This window comes from Salvelinus alpinus, chromosome 30 (assembly GCF_045679555.1).
Source record: "Salvelinus alpinus chromosome 30, SLU_Salpinus.1, whole genome shotgun sequence".
In the NCBI taxonomy this organism is placed as follows: Eukaryota; Metazoa; Chordata; class Actinopteri; order Salmoniformes; family Salmonidae; genus Salvelinus; species Salvelinus alpinus.
In genome coordinates this window covers 35,740,387-35,759,309 of record NC_092115.1, presented here as the reverse complement: position 1 = coordinate 35,759,309, position 18,923 = coordinate 35,740,387, and the positions used below count along the sequence as shown (strand labels likewise).

The 18,923-nt window shown below is 44.6% G+C and overlaps 1 protein-coding gene across 2 annotated transcripts; it reads left to right on the top strand.

Annotated features, from left to right (window-relative positions):
* Positions 1–1,867: 1,867 nt before the first annotated feature.
* LOC139559876 (afadin- and alpha-actinin-binding protein-like) lies at positions 1,868–18,885 on the top strand. 2 transcript variants are annotated; one of them, XM_071376308.1, is made up of 14 exons: positions 1,868–2,117; positions 6,623–6,751; positions 6,940–7,112; positions 7,270–7,482; positions 8,162–8,272; positions 8,523–8,658; positions 8,839–8,914; positions 9,042–9,222; positions 9,470–9,638; positions 10,773–10,912; positions 11,244–11,417; positions 17,350–17,467; positions 17,695–17,848; positions 18,076–18,885. In XM_071376308.1, exons 2-14 carry the CDS (start codon positions 6,709–6,711, stop codon positions 18,230–18,232), a joined length of 1,845 nt encoding a protein of 614 aa, XP_071232409.1. In that variant the 5' UTR covers positions 1,868–2,117; positions 6,623–6,708; the 3' UTR covers positions 18,233–18,885. The 2 variants fall into 2 exon arrangements, with proteins under 2 accessions (XP_071232409.1, XP_071232408.1); XM_071376307.1 differs by having other exon boundaries at positions 11,241–11,417.
* The last annotated feature ends 38 nt before the right edge of the window (positions 18,886–18,923 follow it).

Sequence of the window (18,923 nt, the reverse complement as noted above, 5' to 3'; positions counted from 1 at the left end):
TCTGTCCTGAGCCGCCGGAGCCGCCCGTCTGTCCTGAGCTGCCGGAGCCGCCCGTCTGTTCTGAGCCGCCGGAGCCGCCCGTCTGTCCTGAGCCGCCGGAACCGCCCGTCTGTCCTGAGCCGCCGGAGCCGCCCGTCTGTCCTGAGCCGTCCGTCTGTCCTGAGCCGCCGGAGCCGCCCGTCTGTCTTGAGCCGCCGGAGCCGCCCGTCTGTCCTGAGCCGCCAGAGCCGCCCGTCTGTCCTGAGCCACCGGAGCCGCCCGTCAGTCAGGACCCGCCGGAGTCGCCCTTCACTACGGTGCCGCCGGAGTCTCCCGCCTGTCCGGCGCTGCTGGAGTCTCCCATCTATTCGGGGCCCACTGCAAGGGTCCCCAGTCCGAGGTCGGCGGCGAGGGTCGCCGCTCCAAAGGCGCCACTTAAGTGGGCAAAGACTATGGTGGAGTGGGGTCCAGGTACCGCGCCAGAGCCGCCTCCGCGGACAGACGCCCACCCAGACCCTCCCCTATAGGTTCAGGTTTTGCGGCCGGAGTCCGCACCTTTGGGGGGGGGGGGGGGGGTACTGTCACGTTCTGACCTTAGTTTCTTTTTTATGTCTTTGTGTTAGGTTGGTCAGGGCGTGAGTTGGGGTGGGTAGTCTATGTTCTTTTTTCTATGTTATTGTATTTCTGTGTTTGGCCTGGTATGGTTCTCAATCAGAGGCAGCTGTCGATCATTGTCTCATACTTGGGTAGCCTGTTTTTCCCATTTTGGTTGTGGGTGATTATTTTCTGTTTAGTGTCTGTTCACCTTGCAGAACTGTTTCGTTTTCTCATCGTTGTTATTTTGTGTAGTGTTCAGTTTTAAATTAAAATATGACGAACACTTACCACGCTGCATTTTGGTCCTCTTCTCCTTCACCAGACGAGAACCGTTACAGCGTGCTATTATTGCTGGCTAGACTATACTACATCTTACAGCGCCAAGTTCAAATGGGTTTATGCACTTAGAATGTTCAGGTTTCTTTCACTTCTCTTTTTTTCCACTTAACATTTGTTTTTTGAATGTTTCAAATGACTTGATTATGGGAAAGGTGTAACAATTTGTCTTTGCAGGAGTAAGTCAATAAAATTGCATCAGAATGGTATTGGAAGGTTCAGGAAAACATCAGAGCTCATCAGGCAGAAGCGCCTCTAGCCTTTTGGTGTGTCCCCAAGCGAGATTTGGTTTGGTGTCCCTACCCCCTCCCTCTCTTGGCAGTGGATATTTTTGTTGTTGTTGTAGTGTTAAAGTAAATTTTCTGCAATCCTACACATTTTGTCATGGGGTATAGAGAAAATGTTATGGTTTTAAAAAACATTTCTTGCAATTCTAATCACTTTGCCATGAGGTGAAGATTTATTTTGCGGTTTTAAAACATTTCCTGACATTTTACACATTTTGCCATGGCGTGGTGAGACATTTCTTCAGTTTTAAAGCTCATTTCCTGCAATTCATATATGTTCATAACAAAGTCAATGGTGGAGGTCAGGGCCCCTGGTCACGTGCCCTGTATGCCCAGTCGGTAATCTGACTAGATTACTTTACCTAGTCATCTAAATAATGTTAGCTGACATGGGCTCATTGAGTGACTATCAGTGACTGAATTTAAAAATTGCACCTTGTGCATTCTAATTTTCTAAATCTCAACAGTAACTTCATACCCAGACTTAATTCCTAAAGAGGACAATAGGAATTATATTTTTTAGTTCCAACATTATCATAAAACACTGGCGACCCACTTGTGTGGGTGTAAAGTGGGTGTAAATCTCAATAAAGCACTACAATGCACCTGACAGCCTTCTATATTTGCATAAATCGTCCTTTTAAGGTGTGCGCATGATCCAATACGGTGGACTAATACTGGTTGCTTGACAACGCATTCGCCAATGACGGTGGTGTTTGTTTTGAAGCCAGAAAGACGTCTACTTAAAAAAAATCTAATTTTGTGAATGTGGGGTCAACTGTACCACAGTGAGTAGAATTATCCAAGTGGCTTGGCATTCACTGTCAAGAACTAGACAGAGAAAATCATTGTACACTAGCATTGTCGGATTCGCATAGAGTTGGCTGTGCTGGCACTAAGGCAGGCTAATCAAGTCAAGTGAGTATCCACTATCCAACCATGTTCTTGCTTGCTTCGTTAGCTAGCTAACTTTATACACACGTTACGTTAGCTATCATACAAGTTTCATCAAAGCAGAGTTAGCTGGCTAACGTTACTACAGAAGCTAGCAGCTTTTTATCTGGCTAGGTAACGTTACTGTAGGTAAACCAGTTCAACAAGATAACAGATTAATAGTAGCTGAAAGGGTCACAAGTTAACGTTAGACAGCTATATTTAACTTGGCTTGTAACTACATGATTGACTACGTTTTCAAATGAGCCTCCTGTTTTGTTTAGTTGACTCCTTGCAGCAACTCAATAAGATGATAAGAAGAAGCGAACAGTAGTAATGTTTTAGCTACTGCTTTTCAACTGTAACACCAGTGTTACACGTGTACATACCCCTATGTTATACTAGGGACATTGTGTTTACATAGCTAGGGCTGACAGTGAGGACTTTTCAAGAGCAGAATCAATAATCTATGCATAATCAAAACAGTTGCTTTGTGAGAAGGTGTTAAAGTTCAGTTAGCCAGTGGTATGTAAATGCCATCTGAAAAGTACCGGTGGCCTGGCTTTGGCCCCAAGTGACAGCAGGTCCGCCGGACCCATGGGGCACGAGTCCCGGGCCGCATAGATGGAAACAGAAAAGTCTGAACCTTTTTGGGTAAAACGGGTTAAATACTGTTTGAAAATGTGCCAAAGTGTTGACAGTATATTCACCCAATAGTAATGTCAACACTAGCTAAAATGTTAGCTAGCTAGCTAGTTGGTTGCTCTTCTTGGATTTAGATGGAAGCGCAGTGGATAGGGTAACAGTGTGACATAGGGCAAAGTTATATCACAGACAAAAGGGGAAACCAGTATCTTTGGTTAAACGGGAGTGAGTATCAGTGTACATAAAATGCAGCCTATGTCAGTGGATAAGGGGCGCCTGAGAAGGTGTTTTCTGACATAGCTACTGCCTCTGTGGCTCGACTAACTTTCTACTCTGGTGTTGCCCAAGGCAATTGAGACACAGGTCTATTATACTTAAGTCTAAAATGCACAATGTATGTTTAAACAGAGTTCGTTGATAACTGTACTGTTACCTATTTAAAGGGGAGTGGTGAGAGTGTAGAATGTGGTTGAGCTTGTTTCACCAGGAAAATCTTAAGGATCATATTATAAATCAAATTTTATTTGTCACATACACATGGTTAGCAGATGTTAATGTGAGTGTAGCGAAATGCTTGTGCTTCTTGTTCCGACAGTGCAGTAATATCTCAAAGGAGTGAATGAAAATATGTACATAAAAATAAACGTCCTCTCACTGTCAACTGTTTATTTTCATCAAATTTAACATGTGTAAATATTTGTATGAACATAAGATTCAACAACTGAGATATAAACTGAACAAGTTCCACAGACATGTGACTAACAGAAATTGAATAATGTGTCCCTGAACAAAGGGGGGGTCAAAATCAAAAGTAACAGTCAGTATCTGGTGTGGACAGCAGCTGCATTTTAAGTACTGCAGTGCATCTCCTCCTCATGGACAGCACCAGAATTGCCAGTTCTTGCTGTGAGATGTTACCCCACTCTTCCACCAAGGCACCTGCAAGTTCCCGGACATTTCTGGGGGGAATGGCCCTAGCCCTCACCCTCCGATCCAACAGGTCCCAGACGTGCTCAATGGGATTGAGATCCGGGCTCTTTGCTGGCCATTGCAGAACACTGACATTCCTGTCTTGCAGGAAATCACTCACAGAACAAGCAGTATGGCTGGTGGCATTGTCATGCTGGAGGGTCATGTCAGGATGAGCCTGCAGAAAGGGTACCACATGAGGGAGGAGGATGACTTCCCTGTAATGCACAGAGTTGATATTGCCTGCAATGCAACAAGCTCAGTCCGATGATGCTGTGACACACCGCCCCAGACCGCTCCTGCTCCAGAGTACAGGCCTCGGTGTAACGCTCATTCCTTCGACGATAAACGCGAATCCGACCATCACCCCTGGTGAGACAAAACCGCGACTCGTCAGTGAAGAGCACTTTTTGCCAGTCCTGTCTGGTCCAGCAACAGTGGGTTTGTGCCCATAGGCGACGTTGTTGCCGGTGATGTCTGGTGAGGACCTGCCTTACAACAGGCCTACAAGCCCTCAGTCCAGTCTCTCTCAGCCTATTGCGGACAGTCTGAGCACTGATGGAGGGATTGTACGTTCCTGGTGTAATTGCCTACCGTCTGTAAGCTGTTAGTGTCTTAACGACCATTCCACAGGTGCATGTTCATTGATTGTTTATGATTCATTGAACAAGCTTGGGAAACAGTGTTTAAACCCTTTACAATGAAGATCTGTGAAGTTATTTGGATTTTTACGAATTATCTTTGAAAGACAGGATCCTGAAAGGGAAATTTCTTTTTTTGCTGAGTGTATATATGGCTGAGTGGCATAGACAAGGTTTAATAGATGGTATAAAATACAGTATATACATATGATTGAGTAATGTAAGATATGTAAACATTAAATTGGCATTGTTTAAAGTGACTAGAGATCCATTTGTTAAAGTTGCCAGTGATTGGGTCTCCATGTAGGCAGCAGCCTCTCTGAGTTAGTGATTGCTGTTTAGCAGTCTGATGGCCTTGAGATAGAAGCTGTTCTTCAGTCTCTCAGTCCCAGCTTTGATGCACCTGTACTGACCTTGCCTTCTGGGCGGTAGCGGTGTGAACAGGCAGTAGCTTGGGTGGTTGTTGTCTTTGATCTTTTTTGCCTTCCTGTGACATCGGGTGTCATGGAGGGCAGATAGTTTGCCCCCCCGGTGATGCGTTGAAGGTGCTATTGCGCTGCCTTCACCACACTTTCTGTGTGGGTGGACCATAAAGTTTGTTGATGTGTACGCAGAGGAACTTAAAACTTTCCACTTTCTCCACTGCTGTCCCTTCGATGTGGATCGGGGGGTGCTCCCTCTGCTGTTTCCTGAAGTTCACTATCTCCTTTGTTTTGTTGACGTTGAGTGAGAGGTTGTTTTCCTGATACCACACTCTGAGTGCCCTCACCTCCCTGTAGGCTGTCTCATTGTTGGTAATCAAGCCCACTACTGTTGTCGTCTGCAAACTTGATTGAGTTGGTGGCGTGCATGGCCGCACAGTCGTGGGTGAACAGGGAGTACAGGAGGGGGCTGAGCACGCACCCTTGTGGGGCCCCAGTGTTGAGGGTCAGCGAGGTGGAGATGTTGTTTTCCTACCTTCACCACCTGGGGGATATGGCAGTGTGATGGCGATTGCATCGTCTGTGGACCTGTTAGGGCGGTATGTGAAGTGGGTCTAGGGTGGCTGGTAAGGTGGAGGTGATATGATCCTTGACTGGTCTCTCAAAGCACTTCATGATGACAGAAGTGAGTGCTATGAGGCGGTAGTCATTTTAGTTCAGTTATCTTTGCCTTCTTGGGTACAGGAACAATGGTAGCCATTGTGAAACATGTGTGGACAGCAGACTGGGATAGGGTGTGATTGAATATGTCCGTAAACCCATCAGCCAGCTGGCCTGCTCATGCTCTGAGGACGCGGCTAGGGATGCCGTCTGGGCCAGCAGCCTTGCGAGGGTTAACACGTTTAAACGTTTTACTCGCGTTGGCCACGGAGAGGAGAGGGGGGGGCGCAGTTCTTGTTAGCAGGCCGCGACGGTGGCACCGTATTATCCTCAAAGCGGGCAAAGAAGGTGTTTCGTTTGTCTGGAAGCGTGACATCCGTGGTGTGGCTAGTTTTCTTTTTGTAGTCCGTGATTTCCTGTAGACCCTGCCACATACGTCTCGTGTCTGAGCTGTTGAATTGCGACTCCACTTTGTCTCTGTACCAGCATTTCGCTTGTTTGTTTGCCTTGCGGAGGGAATAACTACATTTTATGTATAGCCATATTCCCAGACCTCTTTCCATGTTTAAATGCGGTGGTTCGCGCTTTCAGTTTTGCGCGAATGCCATCATCCATCCACGGTTTCTGGTTAGGGTAGGTTTTAATCGTCACAGTGGGTACAACATCGCCAATGCACTTCCTTGATGAATTCACTCACCGAGTCAGCGTATAGGTCGACGTTGTTATATAGAGTCAAAGAGAACAATGAAGTACTGAAGAGGCCCTCTTGAATAATGAGTGTGCAGTTGCTTCTTGAAGCCATTTTTCTCAAACTAAGCATTTTGAATTCATTGCCACTGGCATTGTTAATTAAACCTTGCACACACCACAGTCAGTGGCCTTTCTGTGTGGGTATCTAAAAGCCTTCCCCTGGCATAGTCATTAGCCTAGTTAAAGTTAACATGCAAAACTCTCTTTACTCAAGCTCAAAGTATCACTCTACTCAGTCCAGTGTAACAGCCAAGGCCTGAAAGCCCTACCCACCCCCAACCCGTCCCATGCTGGCACAACACAGATTACGTTTAATCCAGCATGGCGTGGGTGAAGAATCGACCCAGATTATGCTGCCTTGGAGTCTTATGTCATTGGCTTGCTGCTTGACGCTCTATTTCAGGATTCTGTTCCAGTGAGTGCAGCCTCCGGTCGGTCAGGTCTGTCATCTCGCGGATGACCTCCAAAAGCGGATGATGCTTTGTTGACATGGGAGACTGGTGGACGACAGCAACCATAGAGCCATCAATAGGTAATTTAATTCAAATGGGGACCCGGGGACAAAATAGACAATTGTTTGTTTTTATATGGATTTTTGTTGGATGGTGTGGTATTTAGCCCTATTTTTGGGCACAATTGTTTTTTAAGCCTCATAGTCAGCTGCCTGTGAACTTGTGATTCATCAATTGGTTGTTCTCTCTGTTTCCCTGCTGTGTTTAGAAAACCATGAGATCTCCAGCATATCAAGAATGACGATGTCCCCCTCGAGGCATCATAACAACCTTCCTACAATGCACTCCTCCACCATGACACTGTCCAAGAGCTCCTACAATGTGTTAAGTGCCTTCTGCACTGAGGAGAATGTTCCCCAGTGTACCTCATACATCAATCAGGTACTGAAATTACTATTATTTAGTTTACATTTGGAATAATCCATACTTCTTTTAGGTTTGTGTATCTGATGTTGCTCAATGATTATTCATTGATCTAGTTTAATTTTCACTGTATGCTGCTAACCCATTTTCCTGCCCTCTTTTGGGGCTTGTACAGGAGATGGACTCTCTGGGTTTCTCCTCTGCCTGTATTGAGGCCAGCTCACCAGAGGGAAGCTGGGGGCTGAACACGGTGCCAGCCCTGAACATGATGTATGAGCTGCTCCAGATGCACCGCCGCAGCCAGCGCAGCCTGCAGGAGCAGGAGACCGAGCAGCTGAAGAGCTCCAGTGCCCTGGAACACCTGCAGATTACCAACTCCAGACTCAAGGTCAGTCAGGCAGTCTTTCCTATCGATCGTTTTCCAGGCAGGGTGCAAATTGTCAGTAAATACTAGCTTGGAGCTAAGTTAAGGTTTGATGGTGTCCTAAAAGGTCTTACTGCTTAGAATACAACATGTTATTGTTATGATCTTGTCGTCAAGGTGAGCACATTGAGTATGCAAAATTGTGTTGATATAACATGTACAGCAAGTATGTAATTGCCCAGCCTCCCGAGTGGCGAAGTGGTCTAAGGCACTGCATCGTAGCGCTAGCTGTGTCCAGGCTCTGTCGCAGCTGGCCACGACCGGGAGACCCATGGGGCGGCGCACAATTGGCTCAGCGTCGTCCGGGTTAGGGGAGGTTTGGCCGGCAGGGATGATCTTGTCCCATCTCGAACTAGCGACTCCTGTGGCGGGCCGGACACAATACGGGCTGACACGGTCGCCAGGTGTACGGTGTTTCCTCCGATACATTGGTGCGGCTGGCTTCCGGGTTAAGCGAGCAGTGTGTCAAGAAGCAGTGCGGCTTGGCTGGGTTGTGTTTCGAAGGACACACTGCTCTCGACCTTCGCCTCTCCTGAGTCCGTACTGGAGCTGCAGCGATGGGACAAGACTGTAACTACCAATTGGGGCGAAAAGGGGGGGTAAAATAAAAATGTTTAATGTAAATGTATGTAATTGCCTAAAGGATCAGCTGGAGCTCTACAAAAGAGAGAAGTCAGGACTGCTTGAGACAGAGAGGCAGCTGCAACTCAAAAACAAGACTCTGCAGAACTGCCTGAAAACAGAAAAAGATGAGGTGAAGACTTTGTCATAAAATTGTTAATCATTGAGTGATGTGCTTATGTAGCTGCAAGCATCAATTGGAAATGTAGTTTTGAAATTGGAAATGTAGTTTTGAGTGTGTGAGCCTTAACCAGCATCTTGCTCGGTAGTGCACACCATAGCAAAACATTTTGTAAGCGAAAACAAAACTGTGTTCTTATTGGATAAGTGCAGGTAGTACATCCCCGTTTCAAAACGTTTTCTCCCTACTGAACACACCCTAGGTGCAGAAGCTCCAGAGCATCATCGCCAGCAGAGCCTCTCAGTACAGCCATGATGCCAAGAGGAAGGAGAGGGAGAGCACCAAGCTCAAAGAACGCCTCAACCAGCTACTGGTGGACAAGAGGGATAAGAAACTAGGTATGGGTATCTCAAGACAATTGTTTCCTCCTTATTCCAAAGGTTGTTGGAAATGTGAATATGTTTGCAAACTGTCTTTTTTTTCTTTCTTTTTTTACAACAAAAGTCTGAACACTGAAAATGATGTAGGCCTATATAGCAAGTCCCTCATTACCATTTTCCTCCCTTTATCTCAACTAGCGATTGATGTATTGAACTACTTGGGACGGGCTGATGGGAAGAGAAGCCAATGGAAGACTGGAAAGGTGGAGGCCAGGTAGCAATGCTCATCTAACTGAACCATGTCTGTTTTGGCTGCTTTCATCAACTCTTGATGCAACAAATCCTACATAGCTTTGGAGATTCCACTTTGATGAGTACGTATTTATTTGCCATGATTGTAGACATGAGGGGGAGATGTACAAGTCCCTGCTGAGTGACTACGAGGGTCGTCAGAGGGCTCTGATGCTGGAGAATGTTGAGCTAAAGAAGGTGCTGCAGCAGATGAAGCGGGAGATGGTGTCCATTCTTAGTCCTAGGAAATCCTGCTCCAGAGGAGACCGTGCGGAAGACAGCCTGGAACGGGTGAATTGATGGATTGTCCTATCTGAGACACCGTAGCAATAGTCTACTTAGTTATTTTTACGTGGTAATAAGTGGATTAGATCAACAACAAAAAATGTAATGCTCCTGCAAATCTTAATTACAAATCGCATCTGTCTATGCAGAGCCACTCACAAAATCTCAGTGTTTTACATAGTATGGAAGTGACATTTCGCTGTAAACATTGTGGGGAGTAGAGGAGTGATCGTGCCTATTGTTACGCTTTCAGGCCAGCTCGGACAGAGAGGAGGTTGGTGACTGTAGTAAGGAGACCCTGGATCAGTCATGTGATCATGCTAGGGACCAGTCCTGTGAGCATGCCCGGGAGCAGCTGACCAATAGCATCCGACAGCAGTGGAGGAGATTAAAGAGCCACATGGAGAAACTGGACAGCCAGGGTATAAACGCATCACATCATGTATATATTATCATGGAAGTAGACAATCTGTAACTCACCTAGTAGTCATCACTGGCTTTCTCTGGTCATTAACGGGTGTTACATGAAGGCAAATGAAAGAATCCACTTATGGCTCACTGCCATAAAATCACTACCAGTACTACTGCATTTTTGGCTCAAGTGGCACAGCGGTTTAACTTCTCTGCGCTACGGATCCCTTTTACGGGATCATTTTCCTAAACAACCGCTGAATTGCAGGGCACACAATATTACAAAAATTATTTATAATCATGCAATCACAAGTGAAATATACCAAAACACAGCTTAGCTTGTTAATCCACCTATCGTGTCAGATTTTGAAAATATGCTTTGCAGCGAAAGCAATCCAAGCTTTTGTGAGTGTATCAATCAATGCTACAACAGCTAGCCCCAAATTAGCATGGTCACGAAAGTCAGAAAAGTAATAAAATGAATCGCTTACCTTTGATAATCTTAGGATGTTTGCACTCACGAGACTCCCAGTTACACAACAAATGTTATTTTTGTTCGATAGATATTACTTTTATAACAAAAAATACGCCATTTGGGTTGCGCGTTATGTTCAGAAAACCAAAGCCTCGTTCCGTTCGACGAAAATTCCAAAAAGTATCCGTAATGGTCGTAGAAACATGTCAAATGTTTTTTATAATCAATCCTCAGGTTGTTTTTAACAAACATAATTGATAATATTTCAACCGGACCGTAACCTATTCAATAAAAGAGAGAAAGAAAATGGAGGGCTACCCCACTCGCGCGCAGGAACTAATCAGAGGACACCTGACTAGTTTTGAAAAATCTCGCTCATTTTTTTAAATAAAAGCCTGAAACTATGTCTAAAGCCTGGTCACAGCCTGAGGAAGCCATTGGAAAAGGAATCTGGTTGATTACCCTTTTAAATGGAAGAAAGACGGGCCAGGAAACACAGATTTAAAAGAAAATAATAATAAAAAAAATAATAATCATAATCACGTCCGGGTTAGATTTTTTCAGGTTTTCGCCTGCAGAATCAGTTTTGTTATACTCAATACATTCTATATGTCACAGGGAGCTTTCTTCTCCACCATTGATCATAATGTATCATCCATCCACTTCCCAGCCTCCCTGGTACAGCAGAGCCAGCAGTGTGCTGGTAAAGAGCTGGTCCCCAGACAGATCCACGAGGAGGAGATGGAGAGGATGAGACTGGAGGTCCAGCAGTGTAAAGACTTCATCCAGACCCAGCAACAACTCCTACAGGTTAGTTAGACCCGCAACACAAGACTCTCTTTTTCAAACCGAGCTATAAGTATCTGCCTTCAAGTACATATCTACCTCAAATACATTGTACCTCTGCACATTGATCTGGTACTGGTACTCCCTGTATATAGCTCCATTCTTGTGTATTTAATTTTTTCCCTCTTGTGTTACTATTTTATTTGTATTATGGTGAAGTCTACACCAGTTGTTTGGCGCATGTGACAAATACAATTTGATTTGATCTACTGTACATCTCTTGTTATTGCCTTGAATTTGACCCTTCCAGGAGTTTCTCAGTCAAGTATTATGACCTTTTCCGTGTGTGTAGCAGCAGCTCAACTCTCCCTGCTATGATGATGAGACTGCTGCTCTGCTGAATGACTGCTACACTCTGGAAGAGAAGGAGCGTCTCAAAGAGGAGTGGAGGCTCTTTGACGAGCAGAGGAGGAACTTTGAGAGGGAGAGACATAACTTTACTGACGCTGCCATTCGCCTCGGTCATGAGGTATCCGTTTTTGTTTTTGGCAAGTTCTCGAGTTGGAAATGTTATGTTTTGTCAAGTTATCACTTACAGTATGTGAACCCTTTGGAATTACCTGGATTTCTGCATAAATTAGTCATAACTTTTGATCTTCGTCTTACTCACAACAATAGACAGTGTGCTTAAACTAATAACACACAAATTACTTTATTTTTCTTGTTTATATTGAATACATAATTTAAACATTCACAGTGTAGGTTGGAAAACGTATGTGAACCCCTAGGCTAATGACTTTTCCAAAAGCTAATTGGAGTCAGGAATCCGCTAACCTGGAGTCCAATCAATCTAATTTATTTGATATAGCCCTTCGTACTTCAGCTAATATCTCGAAGTGCTGTACAGAAACCCAGCCTAAAACCCCAAACAGCAAGCAATGCAGGTGTAGAAGCACGGTGGCTAGGAAAAACTCCCTAGAAAGGCCAAAACCTAGGAAGAAACCTAGAGAGGAACCAGGCTATGAGGGGTGGCCAGTCCTCATCTGGCTGTGCCGGGTGGAGATTATAACAGAACATGGCCAAGATGTTCAAATGTTCATAAATGACCAGCATGGTCAAATAATAATAATCACAGAAGTTATCGAGGGTGTAGCAAGTCAGCACCTCAGGAGTAAATGTCAGTTGGCTTTTCATAGCCGATCATTAAGCGTATCTCTACCGCTCCTGCTGTCTCTAGAGAGTTGAGAACAGCAGGTCTGGGACAGGTAGCACGTCCGGTGGACAGGTCAGGGTTCCATAGCCGCAGGCAGAACAGTTGAAACTGGAACAGCAGCAAGGCCAGGTGGACTGGGGACAGCAAGGAGTCATCATGCCCGGTAGTCCTGACGCATGGTCCTAGGGCTCAGGTCCTCCGAGAGAGAGAAGGAGAGAATTAGAGAGAGCATACTTAAATTCACACAGGACACCGGATAAGACAGGAGAAGTACTCCAGATATAACAAACTGACCCTAGCCCCCCGACACATAAACTACTGCAGCATAAATACTGGAGGCTGCGACAGGAGCGGTCAGGAGACACTGTGGCCCCATCCGATGATACCCCCGGACAGGGCCAAACAGGAAGGATATAACCCCACCCACTTTGCCAAAGCACAGCCCCCGCACCACTAGAGGGATATCTTCAACCACCAACTTACAAGGCCGAGTATAGCCCACAAAGATCTCCGCCACGGCACAAACCAAGGGGGGGGCTCCAACCCAGACAGGAAGATCACGTCAGTGACTCAACCCACTCAAGTGACGCACCCCTCCTAGGGACGGCATGAAAGAGCACCAGTAAGCCAGTGACTCAGCCCCTGTAATAGGGTTAGAGGCAGAGAATCCCAGTGGAGAGAGGGGAACCGGCCAGGCAGAGACAGCAAGGGCGGTTCGTTGCTCCAGAGCCTTTCCGTTCACCTTCACACTCCTGGGCCAGACTACACTCAATCATATGACCTACTGAAGAGATGAGTCTTCAATAAAGACTTAAGGTTGAGACCGAGTCTGCGTCTCTCACATGGGTAGGCAGACCATTCCATGAAAATAGAGATCTATAGGAGAAAGCCCTGCCTCCAGCTGTTTGCTTAGAAATTCTAGGGACAATTAGGAGGCCTGCGTCTTGTGACCGTAGCGTACGTGTAGGTATGTACGGCAGGACCAACTCGGAAAGATGGGTAGGAGCAAGCCCATGTAACGCTTTGTAGGTTAACAGTAAAACCTTGAAATCAGCCCTTGCCTTAACAGGAAGCCAGTGTAGGGAAGCTAGCACTGGAGTAATATGATCAAATCTTTTGGTTCTAGTCAGGATTCTAGCAGCCGTATTTAGCACTAACTGAAGTTTATTTAGTGCTTTAGCCGGAAAGTAGAGCATTGCAGTAGTCTAACCTAGAAGTAACAAAAGCATGGATACATTTTTCTGCGTCATTTTTGGACAGAGAATTTCTGATTTTTGCGATGTTATCTAGATGGAAATAAGCTGTCCTTGAAACAGTCTTGATATGTTCGTCAAAAGAGAGATCAGGGTCCAGAGTAATGCCGAGGTCCTTCACAGTTTTATTTGAGACGACTTTACAACCATCAAGATTAATTGTCAGATTTAACATAAGATCTCTTTGTTTCTTGGGACCTAGAACAAGCATCTCTGTTTTGTCCGAGTTTAAAAGTAGAAAGTTTTCAGCCATCCACTTCCTTATGTCTGAAACACAGGCTTCTAGCGAGGGCAATTTTGGGGCTTCACCATGTTGCATTGAAATGTACAGCTGTGTGTCATCCGCATAGCAGTGAAAGTTAACATTATGTTTTCGAATGACATCCCCAAGAGGTAAAATATATAGTGAAAACAATAGTGGTCCTAAAACGGAACCTTGAGGAACACCGAAATGTACAGTTGATTTGTCAGAGGACAAACCATTCACAGAGACAAACTGATATCTTCCCGACAGATAAGATCTAAACCAGGCCAGAACTTGTCCGTGTAGACCAATTTGGGTTTCCAATCTCTCCAAAAGAATGTGGTGATCGATGGTATCAAAGGCAGCACTAAGGTCTAGTAGCACGAGGACAGATGCAGAGCCTCGGTCTGACGCCATTAAAAGGTCATTTACCACCTTCACAAGTGCAGTCTCAGTGCTATGATGGGGTCTAAAACCAGACTGAAGCATTTCGTATACATTGTTTGTCTTCAGGAGGAATGGAAGATTTGATATAGGCCGATATATTTAAAAAACTTTTCTGGGTCAAGGTTTGGCTTTTTCAAGAGAGGCTTTATTACTGCCACTTTTAGTGAGTTTGGTACACATCCGGTAGATAGAGAGCTGTTTATTATGTTCAACATAGGAGGGCCAAGCACATGAAGCAGCTCTTTCAGTAGTTTAGTTGGAATAGGATCTAGTATGCAGCTTGAAGGTTTAGAGGCCATGATTATTTTCATCATTGTGTCAAGAGATATAGTACTAAAACACTTAAGTGTCTCTCTTGATCCTAGGTCCTGGCAGAGTTGTGCAGACTCAGGACAGCTGAGCTTTGGAGGAATACGCAGATTTAAAGAGGAGTCCGTAATTTGCTTTCTAATGATCATGATCTTTTCCTCAAAGAAGTTCATGAATTTATTACTGCTGAAGTGACAGCCATCCTCACTTGGGGAATGCTGCTTTTTAGTTAGCTTTGCGACAGTATCAAAAATAAATTTTGGATTGTTCTTATTTTCCTCAATTAAGTTAGAAAAGTAGGATGATCGAGCAGCAGTGAGGGCTCTTCGATACTGCACGGTACTGTCTTTCCAAGCTAGTCGGAAGACTTCCAGTTTGGTGTGGCGCCATTTCCGTTCCAATTTTCTGGAAGCTTGCTTCAGAGCTCGGGTATTTTCTGTATACCAGGGAGCTAGTTTCTTATGACAAATGTATTTCGTTTTTAGGGGTGCAACTGCATCTAGGGTATTGCGCAAGGTTAAATTGAGTTCCTCAGTTAGGTGGTTAACTGATTTTTGTCCTCTGACGTCCTTGGGTAGGCAGAAGGAGTCTGGAAGGGCATCAAGGAATCTTTGTGTTGTCTGAGAATTTATAGCACGACTTTTGATGCTCCTTGGTTGGGGTCTGAGCAGATTATTTGTTGCGACTGCAAACGTAATAAAATGGTGGTCCGATAGTCCAGGATTATGAGGAAAAACATTAAGATCTACAACATCTATTCCATGGGACAAAACTAGGTCCAGAGTATGACTGTGGCAGTGAGTAGGTCCAGAGACATGTTGGACAAAACCCACTGAGTCGATGATGGCTCCAAAAGCCTTTTGGAGTGGGTCTGTGGACTTTTCCATGTGAATATTAAAATCACCAAAAATTAGAATATTATCTGCTATGACTACAAGGTCCGATAGGAATTCAGGGAACTCAGTGAGGAACGCTGTGTATGGCCCAGGAGGCCTGTAAACAGTAGCTATAAAAAGTGATTGAGTAGGCTGCATAGATTTCATGACTAGAAGCTCAAAAGACGAAAACGTCATAATTTTTTTTTTTGTAAATTGAAATTTGCTATCGTAAATGTTAGCAACACCTCCGCCTTTGCGGGATGCACGGGGGATATGGTCACTAGTGTAACCAGGAGGTGAGGCCTCATTTAACACAGTAAATTCATCAGGCTTAAGCCATGTTTCAGTCAGGCCAATCACATCAAGATTATGATTAGTTCATTGACTATAACTGCCTTTGAAGTGAGGGATCTAACATTAAGTAGCCCTATTTTGAGATGTGAGGTATCACAATCTCTTTCAATAATGGCAGGAATGGAGGAGGTCTTTATCCTAGTGACATTGCTAAGGCGAACACCGCCATGTTTAGTTTTGCCCAACCTAGGTCGAGGCACAGACACAGTCTCAATGGGGATAGCTGAGCTGACTACACTGACTATGCTAGTGGCAGACTCCACTAAGCTAGCAGGCTGGCTAACAGCCTGCTGCCTGGCCTGCACCCTATTTCATTGTGGAGCTAGAGGAGTTAGAGCCCTGTCTATGTTGGTAGATAAGATGAGAGCACCCCTCCAGCTAGGATGGAGTCCGTCACTCCTCAGCAGGTCAGGCTTGGTCCTGTTTGTGGGTGAGTCCCAGAAAGAGGGCCAATTATCTACAAATTCTATCTTTTGGGAGGGGCAGAAAACAGTTTTCAACCAGCGATTGAGTTGTGAGACTCTGCTGTAGAGCTCATCACTCCCCCTAACTGGGAGGGGGCCAGAGACAATTACTCGATGCCGACACATCTTTGAGATTGAGATTGGAGATGTCGGTTAGAGCTACCCTGCCCTATAAAAAACACTGTTTGCTATTCACAAGAAGCATTGCCTGATGTGAACCATGCCTCGAACAAAAGAGATCTCAAATTACCTAAGATTAAGAAGACTCCTAGAGTGTCAGCTAAGGTTTTACAGAAATCTCTGGAACATGCTAACATCTCTGTTGACGAGTCTACGATACGTAAAACACTAAACAAGAATAGTGTTAATGGGAGGACCACAAGGAAGAAGCCACTGCTCTCCAAAAAAAAACATTGCTGCACGTCTGAAGTTTGCAGAAGAGCACCTGGATGTTCCACAGTGCTTCTGGCAAAATATTCTGTGGACAGATTAAACTAAAGTTGAGTTGTTTGGAAGGAACACAACACTCTGTGGAGAATAAAAGGCACAGCACACCGACATCAAAACCTCATCCCAACTGTAAAGTATGGTGGAGGGAGCATCATGGTTTGGGGCTGCTTTGCTGCCTCAGGGCCTGGACAGCTTGCTATCATCGACAGAAAAATTAATTCCCAAGTTTATCAAGACATTTTGCAGGAGAATGTAAGGCTCTGTCCGCCAATTGAAGCTCAACAGAAGTTGGGTGCCGCAACAGGACAATGACCTTAAACGCAGAAGTAAATCAACAACAGATTGGCTTCAACAGAAGGAAATACACCTTCTGGAGTGGCCCAGTCAGAGTCCTGACCTCAACCCAATTTTAAAATGCTGTGTCATGACCTCAAGAGAGCGGTTCGCACCAGACATCCTAAAATTATTGCTGAACTGAAACAGTTTTGTAAAGATGACTGGTCCAAAATTCCTCCTGACTGTTGTGCAGAGGTCTGATCCGCAACTACAGAAAACGTTTGGTTGAGTTTATTGCTGCCAAAGGAGGGTCAACCAGTTATTAAATCCAAGGGTTCACATATTTTCCCACACTACACTGTGAATCTTTACACGGTGTGTTCAAAGACATGAAAATATATAATTGTTTGTGTTATTAGTTTAAGCAGACTGTTTGTCTATTGTTGTGACTTAGATGATCAAATTTTATGACCAATTTATGCAGAAATCCAGGTAATTCCGAAGGGTTCACATACTTTTTCTTGCCACTGTAACTGTGTATTACCCCTTTTTTTCCCTTTTGTGTGTTCACAGAAAAAGGCTTTTGAGGAAGACCGCGCCTTGTGGCTCAAGAATCAATTCTTGAACATGACTTCGTTCGTGGACCACAAAAGACATTCCACGTCAGAAACTCCTCGTGCCTTGTCAGTCAGTAAGTCGTGATTGCCACACCAACGATTTGTATTGCTGATCCAGATCGAGATTACTGGAAAATGTATACTGCAGATTCTGTTGGGCTATATGTGTCAAATATTGTCTTGTAAGATGGGCAGCATACTGTATAATGCGGCATCACCACACAAAAAAACACACCAATGATCTTCTGTGAATCATATTGTGTTTTTGAGTGTTTGGTCACAAGTCCCTGTTCCCCTCTAGGTAGTGAACCAGAGATGAGGATCCCCTCCACCCCTGCCATGCTGACCAAATCCCGGACGTACACTGCGTTCTCAACTCCTAAAGCTGCCTCTGATGCAGGCATGCCCTCCACAGCTGATCTCTACCGTACATTATGCCTCATACCAGACAGGAGGTACAGTTTACTAGTTACTTTGCTCTATGCCAGCTCACTGTAGTCGTCATTAGTCAGGGTGGTATTTGGTAGTCATTATGGTTTTGTGAGATGAATCCCTTTTTTTTATTTTATTTTTTTATTCCTACATTTGATAGTAGTATCAAATCGGTATCATTGATTATCACTAACTTAAGTTCTCTCAAACAAACTGTGGTTAACTCTTGTTTGATTTCTATCTATCTAAGCTCCTCTTCTGTAGGCAGTTCAAAACAAGGGCGCTGGCAGGAGTCCAACATCATCCACAGTAGAGAAGACACTTCGGTCAGGTCAAAGCACAGACATGGAGATGGAGACTGCTGCAGTATCTTCTCTTTAGGGTCAGAGGAAAACCGCCTCAACTGAAGACACACTAGTACCATTGTGTTACTGTGGACTCAACAGACAACTCGGATGACAATCCATGGCAGTGTTCATTAGGCACCAAACAGAAGAAAATGGACTGAAACGGGGAAAGAATACCTGGATTTGTCCAATAAGATGCACTTGTTTTTTTAAATTTCTGTTGCAAAACATTTTCTGTTGCATGCCCTAATGAACATGACCCATGTTTCAACGCCACCACTGCCTCAGGATGCCACGGAGACCTATTTTTGTGCAACTCATGTTGCTTGATCATGGACTAATACTGAACAGTAGCACATTGTCGTTCACCAAAACTTGATTCATTCAGAGAGCACTTTATTGGACATGCCAATGTTTTTTCTTTCTCTTCTATATACATTTTTATTAAGCAAAGCATATCCAAGTCTCTAAGCTTTGCCAAGTGGCAGCCAAACTTTAATTTGGGTAAATTGGCTTCTGTATCACTAGAAATGTTTTCCAATTTGGGAAAAGATATCAATAGGCTACTGACTAACCATGAGAATGTTTACACATTGTTTTCACTCCAGATATATTATGAATAGTATAATGAACTTTATTCTAAATGTTTAAAATGAAGCGCTAACATATATGCTGCTCTGAAATTGCAATAAACGTATTTAATTTTTTATCTATCAATTCAACTTTTTGTGCTTGGCGCCCCATAGCGGTT